The 13,216-nt window shown below is 38.2% G+C and overlaps 1 protein-coding gene across 1 annotated transcript in view; it reads left to right on the top strand.

Moving 5' to 3' along the window:
- DHX32 (DEAH-box helicase 32 (putative)) overlaps window positions 1-13,216 on the top strand; it is a 35,141-nt gene that overhangs the window by 18,018 nt on the left and 3,907 nt on the right. The window contains exons 6-9 of the mRNA XM_044445611.1: window positions 45-203; window positions 8,463-8,654; window positions 11,593-11,742; window positions 12,785-12,975. Of these exons, the coding sequence (XP_044301546.1) occupies window positions 45-203; window positions 8,463-8,654; window positions 11,593-11,742; window positions 12,785-12,975 (692 nt within the window). The remainder of the gene's footprint in view (window positions 1-44; window positions 204-8,462; window positions 8,655-11,592; window positions 11,743-12,784; window positions 12,976-13,216) is intronic.

Raw genomic sequence — 13,216 nt, 5'->3', positions numbered from 1 at the left:
CAAGAGAATATGTAAAGCAAGATTGTTCTTGAATTTCCTGGCAGGCAAATGTTTCTGCCTCTACCCTGAAGAATTTACAGACAAGGAAATGAAGCTTCTACCACAGGCCAAAATACAGGAATCCAACTTGACAAAGATGGTCCTTTTTCTGAAAAGAATGGATATAGCAGGCCTAGGCCACTGTGACTTCATAGATAGGCCAGGTAATATAACTGTTATCTTTATTCTTCTCAGACTTACTATACATTTATTCATGAATTTTTAAAAGTTATTTATAGCTCTCTTTTTAAAAACAATAAAAACAAGGCCCGCAATGAAAATAAGCCAGCATAAAAAGCAAGTAAAATACATCAGCACAACAATCTGAGATGTCGCAAATAAACAAGTAGTAAATTTTTCCTTCTTATAGGAATGCTCCTTTTCTTATACACACTGCCAGTTCACCATCACACTTCAGGATAGAATACAACTTTGTAGAATAATGGTCTGTAAAGTATAGGTTGGGCCTTCCTTGTCCACTTAACGTCATAGCTGTTTTTCGGCGCCAGGCTAAGACCTTTTTATTTAAAACTTATTTTAATTGTTAATTTATTGGTTATTTATAGGATTTTAAATCTTTTAAGCCGAGATGCACCGGCTTTTAATATTTTTATTGTACAATTTGTTATATTTTGTTCTTATTGTGAGCTGCCCCGAGGCTTTGTTGCGATGGGGGCGGCATAAAAATTTATTAAATAAATGAATACATAAATAAATAAATAGCTTTAAAGCGAAATGCCACAAAAACATGCTCATGGGAGTCAGAGTCATTCTAAATCAGCACCTGAACTCAGTAATGGACTGGATGAGGGCCAATAACTGAATCCAGACAAAATGGAGGTGCTGTTGGTGGGTAGACCATTGGAAACATAGAAACAAAGTGAGTCAGAAGGGTCTGCTGGGCCATCTAGTCTGACCCGCAGCTCCAGTCAGTTCCGCTCAAGTAATCCCCAATACGTGGTTGTCCAATCTTTCCTTGAACAACCTCACTGATGGGGCCTCAACCACTTCCCTTGGAAGTCCATTCCATATCCTAGGGGTCCTAACCATCAGGTAATACTTCCTGTCATTCAACCTGAAGCCTGGTTCCTTGAGCTTTTCCCCATCTGCAAGGAAGAACAGATCGCAGCAATCCTCCATATGACATTCCCTCACATACCTATATGTTGCTAAAAGAACCCGTTGGAGTCTCTTCTTCTACAGGCTGAAAAGACCTAGTTCCCTCAATCTGTCCTCATATGTGATAGAATCTTGGTTCTGAATTTGTGAGGAGGAAATAACCACTCGGATTTGTGGGAAAGATCAAACGTTTGAACCTCTGCTGCGTAATTGTCTGGACCCCCAGTTCCTGCAGTCACTAACGATAATGCATGACCAGGCAGAGGTAAACTCAATTGCAAGTTTTCAATACATTTACAGAGCATTTTATAACCTGCTAGTCATGTACACCAATACAGAGTGTTAAGTTTCCAGATAATCTTAGTACAATAACATCCTGGTGTCTTTAGGCATGATATAATGTTCTAAACTGATCAGAAATACAGTGGTACCTTGACTCACGAACTTAATCCATCCCACGACTCTGGTCGCAACCCAAATTGGTTGCAACCCAAGTCATATTCCCCCATAAGGTTCCATGATAGAGATTCATGATAGATAAAATCATGCATGGGAGAAGTGTGTGGCGGGGGGGGGGAGAGAAAGAGCGATTTCCTCTCATAATACTTGATCATGTGCTCATACAATTAATTATGGGCATATAATAGGAAATCACTGTTACAGCAAGTGATGGCCACTAATATGCGTTTAAAAAAAAGGATTAGACATATTAATGGAGGTCTGTCAGTTATCTTCATGTTGAAAATAGTATGATCCTAAATTGAGGAGCAATAGCATGTTGGGCAGCATCCTCCTATATTATACCTTTGAGATGTTTTGAATTGCACCTCCCATCAATGGCCAATGGTCAGGGATGATAGTAATTCAAAGCAACCCTGTATTTGGGTAGTGATTAGAAAGTCAGAGCTGGAATGGGGAGAGCCAGGTTTTTATACTTTGTTGTAAACCACCCAGAAAGCTTCAGCTATGGGCAGTATAAAAATGAAATTAATAAAAACAATAATAATTCCCTCTTACCCATGAAGCTCACTACATGTCACTAGCTTTCAACATAACTTATTGGACAACAAAGTTATGAGGCTAACTTTGGAGGGTGATGAACCATCTAAACAACTATGAGCTCCTTGGAGGAAGACTGGGATATTAGTTATAAGTAAGTTAAACCACCCCCTTTTTGTTATTGATGTTTTTTCAAATAATTAAAAAATAAAACAAAAAGGGCTACTGCTGTCAAGTTCTCTTGCGATATAGCTGAAGGTATCTGGTTATCTCCTATGAAAAGCAGAATTCTGGACATGATGGAATGCTGGTCTAATTTAGCAGGGGTGGTCTTAAATATATTGCCTGAATTGTAAGTCATCAGGAATCTAGTACATTTTGCTTTGTTTTTTGGAAAATAATTGCTTCAGCTGCTGCTTCTCTGGCCAAACTCTTCTGCAGTGTCATTTTAGAAATCCATTATACTTACCATTATACCAATATTTCATCCTACCATTGCAATTATAGATTCATCTTCAGAGTTACATTGATAAATTCATAGCATTGAATCACTTAGTAGTACTGCATTACTTGATATTCCTTGTACATATAGACCTATTTTTTCCACAAAAACACATAATGCAACTACACATTTCTTGGCTTTTTGGACATGTACTTTGTACTTAACAATACGTTTTCTGGTACAAAAAAGGGCATCCTTTACATGTGAACAGTGCCCAAGATAGGGTGATTTTGGAAGCATGAGGATTTCAGAATGGGAAGGAAAGGGTAGTGGGAAGATTAGGCTTAACTAAATTGTGTCTGCCTGAAAAGAAGTAGAATAGTTGTAGATCCATCACAGCAGAAGTAGGATGGAATCTCTCCATTCCACCCCACTTCAACTCAGCTTGTTTTATTAGGCCTGAAACCTTGCACTTTTACATTCAGTGATTTCCTGCTCATTGACATAGCTTCACCATAATTTTCCTTCTGATTTCTTGATCTGGCAACATACAATGGGCAAATATGCACAATATTAAGTAATTCATTTTGGGATGCATAAAGGCAGCTTTTGACCTACTTCTTTCCAGAGGTTTTTTTTTGGGGGGGGGTGTTTTGTTTTGATCAAGAACTGGTTAGCTGAAGTCCTGGGTTTGTATATGTGAGACTCATACTCAATTTTTCACTTAGTCATGAAATTCAACAGTAACCTCAGTCAGTATTTCAGATTAAAATGTAGTTGTGATTTCTTTTGAGGTGGGGCGGAATACTACTAATTCTAAAAATTACAATGGCACAACAATGTACATATGCGTTGCAACTTATCAGTTGCTGAAGTTCCCTAACATGGAATAGAAGGTGCTATATCTTGGGGTACTAATCTTGGATGGGTGTTCGCATTCCTGCAATATTATCTTGCCATGAAGTCTACCTAAGTTAGAAAAATAATTTCCTTTGCAATCTTATACTTGTCTGTTCAGGACTAAGCCCTATTAAGTTCAATAGGGCTTAGTTCCAGGTGAGTGGGCATTAGATGGCTGCCCTGGACAATCTGTTGTTCATCAGCAGGTGGTTTGCAGAGGAAAGGTACAGGAGCCTGAAATTATTTCCAGACATATTCTATTAAAACTAAACTTTTATTTTGGCATTACTTTTGAGTAATTGACTTGTCAAAAGTTTCCCTGGCTGAACAAGAATTTTGATCATACATCTCTCAAACCAAGGACACATAACTTAGATAAATCTTTCCTCCTTTCTCCACACTTAAAAGTGAGTAATGTTGCTTTTCTGCACATAGCACTGGTACACTTCCTCCAAGACAGATTTGAGTCTAGATGATACAACCATTTCATTCTCTAAAATGTAGTACGCCTTTGCAGATTCTCAGTTTCTAAAGTTGGCTTTAAATATCTTTCTCAGTATCATCTCAGTATCATGAGGATAATTTTACTAATCTTCATTCCTTGGCTTGCTTACCACATGATGTTACTACCAAGTTTGGCTTAATAAGATGATGTGATGTTAATTCCTTGCATGTCTGTGGTATTAAATGTGAAATTTTGAGAGGCTTACATTGCAATCCTGTGCATGTCCCCTGAGAAAAAAGCACCAGTAAGTTCAATGGGACATCTGAGGATGTCTCACAATATGTAGGATTGTGCCATTTGTGAATGACACTGAAAGTGAAAGACACTGAGGACAGAACTCAGGATGCCAAGAAGCTGCCTTTCTGTCTTCCTCCCATTTTTCCATGATGTTACATCATGCTTGCCATTTCTCTGCCCCCGGCAACCAGTGTTATGAAGTGGCAGAGAAATATTAAGCATATTATTTGCATTTGTGTGGTTCCCCTTTTCACACATTTTGCCCATAAATTGATGCATTTTAATTGTTAGTGCATCACTTAATAAATGACATTATTTATGGTGCAATCCTGTGACTTCTCAAGAGCGTGTGGGAAGCTATTGGATAGGTTGGAGTTCCAGCTTTGATGTCAGGAAAATATGTACTCCTAAGGTCAGAGCTGGGGAAGGCTTCATCAGAGGGCCCTTCCTTTGTAACTCCCAGCCAGTGTGTTTCTTTCCACGCCAGCTGTGCTCTGGAGGTAGAAAACCATTTTTGGAGCAGCTGTAGAATGGCTGTAGGGGGTGTGGAAGGGAAAAACTAGGCACCACTGTCTTTTGAAGACTCTCACTTGTGCCTCTGCCTTTCCTTCTTACAAGGAGGGAAGAAACAATTGGATGACTGAAATGGGCCATCTAAACCTTTTAGAGAGTGAGGGGAACTAGAAGCAAACCTAATCTCTGTATTCCTTCCACCTTCCATTGGAAGCCCATAATCAGACAGCAACATTGGATAACATCCTCCAATATCTAACCAGTTTCTACATACATAAATACTTGAAGTAGGCATAATTTTGGTTTTATACCTAATGTTAAAAGAGAAAAATAACATCATTAATTTTTTGTGTTGGATTATTTCTTTTAGTACATAGTGGTTGTGGTAGCAGTTGATTCATACAGCCCTAAATGAAGTTTGCCTTTTGACTCCCAGCAACACTGACCTTGGCAGGCTAGACATAACAAAAATGGCACTGCATATTGTTAACACCCTCTTTTTATCAAGCGCTACATGTCTGTGTCCCTTTCAAGAAAAGCCTTTCATGGAAGTTCCTTTTGTTTCTCTTATTTATGAGGAGTTTTATTTAAATCTGAACAATACCATAAAGAATTCTCCAATGAATCTTTGTCATTTTTACAATGACTTTTTATTGGCTGCATTAGTGCTTGCAAATGCAGAATAATATCTGAAAATTCTATTCAAGGTTTTCTTTTCTTTTATTACTGTTCCTTCACCTGTATAATCTGCATTTATTAACTTGTCCTTTCTAATATAATAAAAAAACCTAAACACTTTTTTATTATAATACTGAAGCAAAAAAAAAAAAAAAAGCCTAGAGTCATTCCTGTAAAAATGCAAAGCAGCAAGCTTCCTCTGGGACTAGAACTGGCTTCAGAGCCAGATGCTTCTAAGGACAATAGTCATATATTCAGCTCACAAACAAACTGCTCTATTGATTTATAGAAATTAGTTTGCCATGATTCCCTGGTAATTACTTTGAAAACTCAGTAGCCATTCATGTCCCCCCACTTTAAATCTTGCGTCCCTATTTTCTGTCACCAGCTCTTGGTTTCTCTCATTCATCAGCTGTTACTCTTCCTTTCATGGCTCAGTGATAAAACTCTCAAATCCCCCCCTCCCTTAAACATCCAACCTGTTTTCTTCTTCAGTGCTTTGACTTTCTCAAGGACTCATCTTTTATCGCATTAAACCTTGCAGGCTGGTTAATAAATGCTTTCTCTTCTTCATGATGTGCAGGCAGGGATCAGAATTCTAATAATATTAAACTGGATCTCTAGATAAACATGTAGAATTTTTGCTGCATAGACAGTGTAAGCTAATTTACCAGGCAATGAAAGCAGGCTGGGCACAGTTCTTAAATATAACATGCAAGCCAATGTGTATTAGCAGTTAGTCTCACTGAATGTTATTTACTCCCAAGCCTTTCACAAAAATTTTGTGACCTAGCTAACAGTATGCAAAAATTTAAATTAATGGAATTAGCTGGGCCCAAACATGCTGACAGTAAGAACTGACACCACCACAATCAAAAGAAAGTCAGTGTAGTGTAGTGGTTAAGAGCACAGGATTGAGACTGAGGAGACCTGGGTTCTAGTCCCTGCTCAGCCATAGAGCCAGCTGGGTGACTTTGGGCCAGTCACAGATTCTCAGTCCAACCTACCTTGTAGGGTTGTTGTTCTTGGGATAAGAATGAGGAGGAGTATTATGTAAGATGCTTTGAGTTCTTTGTAAGAAAACAGGCAGGATTAAGATTGACTGAATAAACAAGCAAAGCAAGTAACTCAAATTAGTAGCTAGGAAAAGTCCTCAGTCAATTGTCCCTTGTGCATATGTTTGAATCCCTTGAAAAAAATCAATACATCAGCTCCATAACCAAGAGTCTGCAAGGAAGCCTGCATACAGACCCCTATGTGTTAGTTTGTTCCTACCCACCTTGAGTCATTCAAACCCTACTATGGTGCCAAGGGTTCCGCACAAGCAATGTGAAAAACAACACACAACATCAGAGGGGTGGTACAGATGTTTCGAAGGAGGCTTGTTGGTTGACACACTGGTAAGGCCAAGTGGGCCAGAAATGCCACTGCAATGAGTGGTATTCCATTATGCCCCTTTTTGTGAGATTCTCCCAGCTGCAAAATAACTCTGGCAGAAGCTGCCTTAATCTGCTAACCCAGAGGTTATCTGTTCTGCTCCTGGACTGCCCTGAATCCAGGTGGTTTACATAGGGCTTGTTCTTTATCTAGCTGCCAACTGTTGATGCACTACTGGAAGATAACACCAAAGGATACTGGTCCATTAGTATGACCCTGCATAGCAGACACCAGCAATGAGAGAGTAATGCTTCTTTTTTTCTTAAGTATAGACTCTACATTTAGAGAGCTTCCCAATTAAAAGTTTTATTTAAACACATTTGTAAGCCACTGTGAAGACAGAGTGAAGACAAGACACACATTTTAAATAAATATATATTTTACTTGGTCAAAGGAGAAGGGAGATGATGATGATGATGATGATGATGATGATGATTAGAACATTTCTATGCTGCCCCTTGCCGAAGCCTCGGGGCGGCTTACAACACAATCAAATACAATACAAAAATAACAATATAAAATTAAAATTAATAATATAAAATAAATAAAAAATATAAAAGATATAAAAGAAGTTATAAAAGTTATAAAAGAAAAGAAGTCACCCTGGCCAGATAACTGCAAGCTACCTGCAAACAACCTACTATGCTGCATGGTAGCGGAAACAAACACCACAGTGAGAAACAAACTGCTTTGTGACCACTGGTAAAAGTTTGTTTTATTAAATCATCACTATAGGAAAAAAAAAGATTTTTGTGATTTAATTATCACCTAAGATAAAGTGCATACAGTTTTTAAGCAGTGTGCTGTCTCCCTTCACAGTATCAAGTAAGATCTCTAAAGCTGGAAATCATGCAATTTGAAGGGAAAACTCACCTATGAGTAACATAGTAAAATTGTTTACGCTTCACATAATTTGCAGGGATGTATGTTGTGTGTGAGCTGCCTAACTTTATTTTTTAACAAACTATGAACAAGGTTGTTAGCATGCTGTGGAAATCTGGATATTCTGGGTTGTAAGAAGCCTGTATCTTGTTGTTAGGTTAACTCTGGGTTGTTTAATCCATAGTGTCCGGGGATGTCACATTAATAATCTGCACATGGAATTTTCATAGGTTGTTTCTGCAAACTGGAAGTAGCTATTCATACACAGCATGCATACAGAAAATCTTGGGTTAATTAATTAGTCCAAAATAGGCCACTGTTCTGTGTAAACCAGACCAGTCTCCTATTCAGTCTGAGTCTGCTTTAATGAAATAAGTTAAGAGAATTGTTACATACTTTGTTTAGCTGACTGATACTGAAGTTGAGCCATTTTATTTTGGAGATGAATCTAGCTGTTGAAATAGGTAATGCAAGATATCTGTGGCTAGCTCTGTGTATTTTATCTTTATAGTTTTAATAATAATTTTCACTAATTTAAAAGAGACAAAGCTTACATAAACAAATCCACAATTTCCTGAGAGTCTCCTAATGTGAACGTCCTTGTGAGTTGTTGATTTTGGGTATGATTGGATTCTGCATGGGAATTTCACAGGACCCTGACAGAATGTAGTGACTAATGTGATTTATTCTAAGCTTTTCTACTTGTCTCAGCTCCTGAAAATCTCATGCAGGCTTTGGAAGATTTGGATTATTTGGCTGCCCTGGACAATGATGGAAACCTTTCAGAATTTGGAATAATAATGTCAGCGTTTCCAGTAGATCCACAACTGTCAAAGGCTATTTTAGCTTCTTTAGAATTTGACTGTGTAGAGGAAATGCTCACCATTGCTGCCATGGTAACAGGTATTTTCTGAAGCCCTTGTGGCTCCCATTCAAGCTCTTATTTATGCTGGTTTAATATACAAATAACTGCTAAGGTCAACCAATTAATGAATACTTAGTTGAGTCATAGTTTGCCTTTTAACCAACAAATAAATGAAATTTAATTAAAATGTTATGCTTAGAACATATTTTATATGCTATTCCCCTTTTCAGTGACTTCTGAATCAAAATAAAATTGAAAAGGCAATAAGTATGCCTTTGATACTTCATTACTTGTATTATCCCTTATGAATTAATCAACCAAACATTTGATTATTTTGATTAAATTGGTTGAACATCTGCATAAATGAAATGTAGGTTTAGAAAGTATTTTGTACTTTTCACAAAATTTGAGGAAGGGTTATGTCACCTCTCTGATGTGATCTTTAATGATAATAAAATTATGCAGGCCTATAGAAATTTGCTCAGTAATTTGATAAATTCAAGCACTGGACCTTTCAGAGAAGGTCATAGTGGGTGCATTTTGGTGGTGGGTTGGGCCAAAGGCAAAAGAGGTAAAGTCAAAAAAATTAAAAATGCCAGCCTATTTTAGAGTAAAGCATTTATTGCCAGTAATTAAGGCTTAAAAGATGCACTTTAACATTGGGGGGGGGGGGGGGGAAGTAACAATTGGGAGGAAGGTATATGTTCATCTTCAGAGGGCCAGATTTGGCTTTTGGTTCTTCAGCCCCAAAGCAGCCAAAATCAACAGATCTGGTAGTGTTTGGTCTCATACTCCAAAGTACAAGTAAATCCAACTCAATGGATCTTATTTTCCAGAGTTAACGCACTACATTCAGTCCCCAGCTTAAAAATGAGTTTCATTCCTAAGAAAACAAATTCATATTTAAGTTGAATTTGTATGTACGTTGGATCACATATAGTCAACCCCACAATTTTGTGGTGGTTAGGGGTGCAGGACCACCATGAAAGTGGAAAATCCTTGAATATCCCTTGTCCTCCACTGTCACTAAAACTCACTAGTGGCTCCTCCTTGCAGCAAGGAAATGCCAAAGAGATTTCCCTGTTCAATTGGGCGGTGCAGACGGGCATGCTATGGAGGCCTCCCTCTTTCCCCTTTCACTCCCCCCCCACTCTACCCCCCACATGATGACAATTTGATGGGGGATGCAATATCTCTGCTTTCTTGCAGAGGTGAGGAAACTATTCCAACCCAAGGGCTGCCTTAGAAACCTTCAAGGTTTCATATGCCAAAATCTTTCATACCCAGCTTTCTCACACATCAGTTTCAAATTTCCCTCCTTTTCTCTCACTTCATGCATGTCCCCTGCCTTTGCCTCCCTGCACACATGCCCCCTTCTGTTTCACTACTCTCCCTCAATGCTCAATACTCCCAATTTTCTCTTTTTTTCTCCTGAAACTCCAATTGCTGTGTGAGAAATGGTTTTTCAAGTGGCTACACTATGTAGCCAAGGGAGGTCTAGTTCTTCCTTGCCAAGCAATACCCCTCAAATGTTGTCCACAGCAACTCAGCTTTTCCTAAAGTCTAACTGCTGCTTGGAGGTGGGCAGAGGGGAAGACAATGGCCAGATGGAGATGCCCTGACGGACAAAAGTTCTCCACCTATTTTATTGTTAGGATTGGGAACCAGCCACCCAGTCTTCTTCCTGCTGTTCTTCCCACACAGAAAGGCTTTAAAAGGCACCTGCTCCGATTTGCATTGTGTGGTGTTCAGAGGGTCATAGCAGGGAGGCAAATCACCCCCCCCACCCACACCCACACCCACACAAGGCATTGAAGGCTAATGGGCAGTATAGAAATTAAAGCTAAATAGGCTTGAAACAGTTCTCCCATTGACCTCAACTCCATACCTCATTGCAAGTGCAGGGGGCGCATCTGGGTGTGCATATGCACATTATGTCAGACCTACATGTATGTGCATGGATTTGCCCTAACCACTGCAAGAGGTTGGTCAGATGGGAACATGGCCTCAGGTTGAAATAGGTCCCTCGCCCTGCTCAATAAGATTATCATCTGGATATAACTTAAAGTGCTCATGTCACCAGAAGACTGAAAACCAACCCTCTTATTAAAGGCCTCATACATCATATTTATACCTGCCTTGAAACCAGAGCAATATTTAAAAATTAAGTAGAGAATGTTCAGATTGCTAATCATCTCACCACTAATGTATATGGCAGTTTATGGAGTCACAACAGAGGAACAGGTCTGTTCCAAGAATCTTATTTAGACATAAGGGAGGCATTAAAGGAATGGAAGAAAGAAACTACAGTAAAAAAAGAAAATTTGGTTACACATACTTAGCTGTTTCAGTCAAGGATAAGGATTAACTAAGGAGCTGGACCAAAGCCTATCTTGAAAAAGTGAATTTTAAGGAGGAATTTGATTGAAGAGGAATAGATGTTCTAAAAAGTAGTTATAGAGATAAGGGACAACAGCAGAGAGAACCTGGAATGGTTTTGGGGGCAAGGAAACCTGCAGATGGTGGACAATAGTGCAGCTTGATGATTAAGGGCACAGGATATATTGGGATCTGAGAGTGGAAAGAGGTGGAGGTCAAAGTAAGGTAAGGACCACTTTTTGTTATAGGTAAGGACTACCACTACTAAGCTACTTTTATGCTAAGGTAAGGACTACATTGTATTATATTGGAAAATCATCAGGCAGGGAGCATATATTGGTTCAAGTGAGGGTGTCATCATTTAAGGAATGAGAGAATTGTTTTTGCAGCAGAGTTCCAGATAACAGGTAAAAGAAACAAGACATATCTGCAAATGTTCCACAAGAAGATGGCAGTAGTTAAAGGAGATGAGTAAAAACCAGTTTTTGCTGAGGAACCCATTTCTGCTCAGAAATTATTACATTGCATACGTTGTGCATTCAGCACAGTTTCTTATATGCTGTCAGCTTGTTTTCATTCTCTCTTTTTCAATGCAAGCTCCTAGTTGCTTTATAAACCCACCGCAGGGAACAGAAGAGATTGCAGTTCTTTGCTGGCAAAAATTTGTACATCCTGCAGGAGACCATTTTACTCTTATCAATGTGTACAATGCTTACAAAGAAGTCACTACAAACTCCATGAGCCAGCGTAAGTGTTTGCCAAATATTTTAACTATACTTTTAAATTTTAAGTGCTTCTGAACAATTAATACAGCTACTACCTATGTAGCATCTAAAAGCAAATTGTACTTTGTGAAGAAAAAACATGCAGGTCCTTTCCTAAATTATATTGCAATCTAAAAAACAAGTGACAAAAAGAAATGAGAAAAGAATTGATATGCACAAGATTATAGTTATAGGTAATAGTGATAAGATTTATATTTAAAATGGAAAAATTAAGCTACCACTTTTCTGGTAGCAAGTCTCATGAAACTCAGTAGACATTAGTTCTGAGTAAACATAAAGGAATGCACTCTTAAACACAATATAATGTAACCAATTTAAAAATAAATTGTTGGTTAAAAGAGTAAGGTAAAAGAACTAGGGTATTTAAGAAAGCAAATTAAAGGGATCTGTGTTGGGCCATTTCTTGAAAGACAAATATGTTAAGGAAGAGGATTCGTGGCAGAGAGGAAAGCAAACAAACAAGGGCAAAGCAACAACAGCAACAACCTCAAAACAAAAAAGGGATTTTTAGAAAGGAATATGGAAAGCCAAGCTATTAAGAACTTTTAAAATGAGCAGCAAAACTTTAAAATATATTGTGAAAGAAAACTGAGCCAATGAAGGCACCAAGGAAGCAGTAATGCAATTACAGTTGTGTTCTAGATAGCTAACACAAGCACCATACTTTTGGACAAAGGTTTAAAATTAGAGGTAGATAAACAAATTAAATCCAAATCAACCCACACAGGGAAAGAAGCTCATTGTATTTTATCTTTGCTACCCTGTTACCAAAAATCCATTGCTAACAGTATATGATCACTGGTTGTGCTAGTCTCTACAAGTTTAAAAACAATTACAGTGCAATCCTATATATTCTAAGGGAAGTCCACCTGAGTTCAGTGGGACTTGGCCACAGTATTTATAGAATTGCAGACTTAAGCCCAGAAAGGGTTCTTTTGCTGATATTGTACATCTCCATAATTACACAGTGGAATCACCTAGTAATATAGCATTTTTTCTCCCAGACTATGAAATTGAAAAGTGGTGTCAGAATTACTTTCTGAACTGCTATGCACTAAGGATGGCAGAAGCTATCAGAGCTGAATTGCACGACATTATGAGACAAATTGAACTCCCAGTTTCAGCATCTGCTCTTGGACTGAAAGAGAACGTACCAAAGATAAAGAAAGCACTGCTATCTGGTTATTTTATGCAAGTAAGAAAAGCAATTGGATATTTTCATTTAAGTATCTTAACAATGTAGACAATCTTAATTTAATCCAAACATGTAGGTTTGCCTTTGCACTGAACTATGGAGTTGTTTTGATTCCTGTTTTTCCCATTTGTTATAATGCTATAGCTTAGACTACAGCCTTGTAATTCAGTTAGGCTGCTGTCCTATTCCAACCTACTGGAAATAAGGCCATCAACTTATCTTTGAATAGACAAGGACTGTA

This window comes from Varanus komodoensis, unplaced genomic scaffold, assembly GCF_004798865.1.
Source record: "Varanus komodoensis strain SLA01 unplaced genomic scaffold, ASM479886v1 scaffold49, whole genome shotgun sequence".
Lineage (NCBI taxonomy): Eukaryota > Metazoa > Chordata > Lepidosauria > Squamata > Varanidae > Varanus > Varanus komodoensis.
This window is presented reverse-complemented; position numbering and strand designations above follow the sequence as displayed.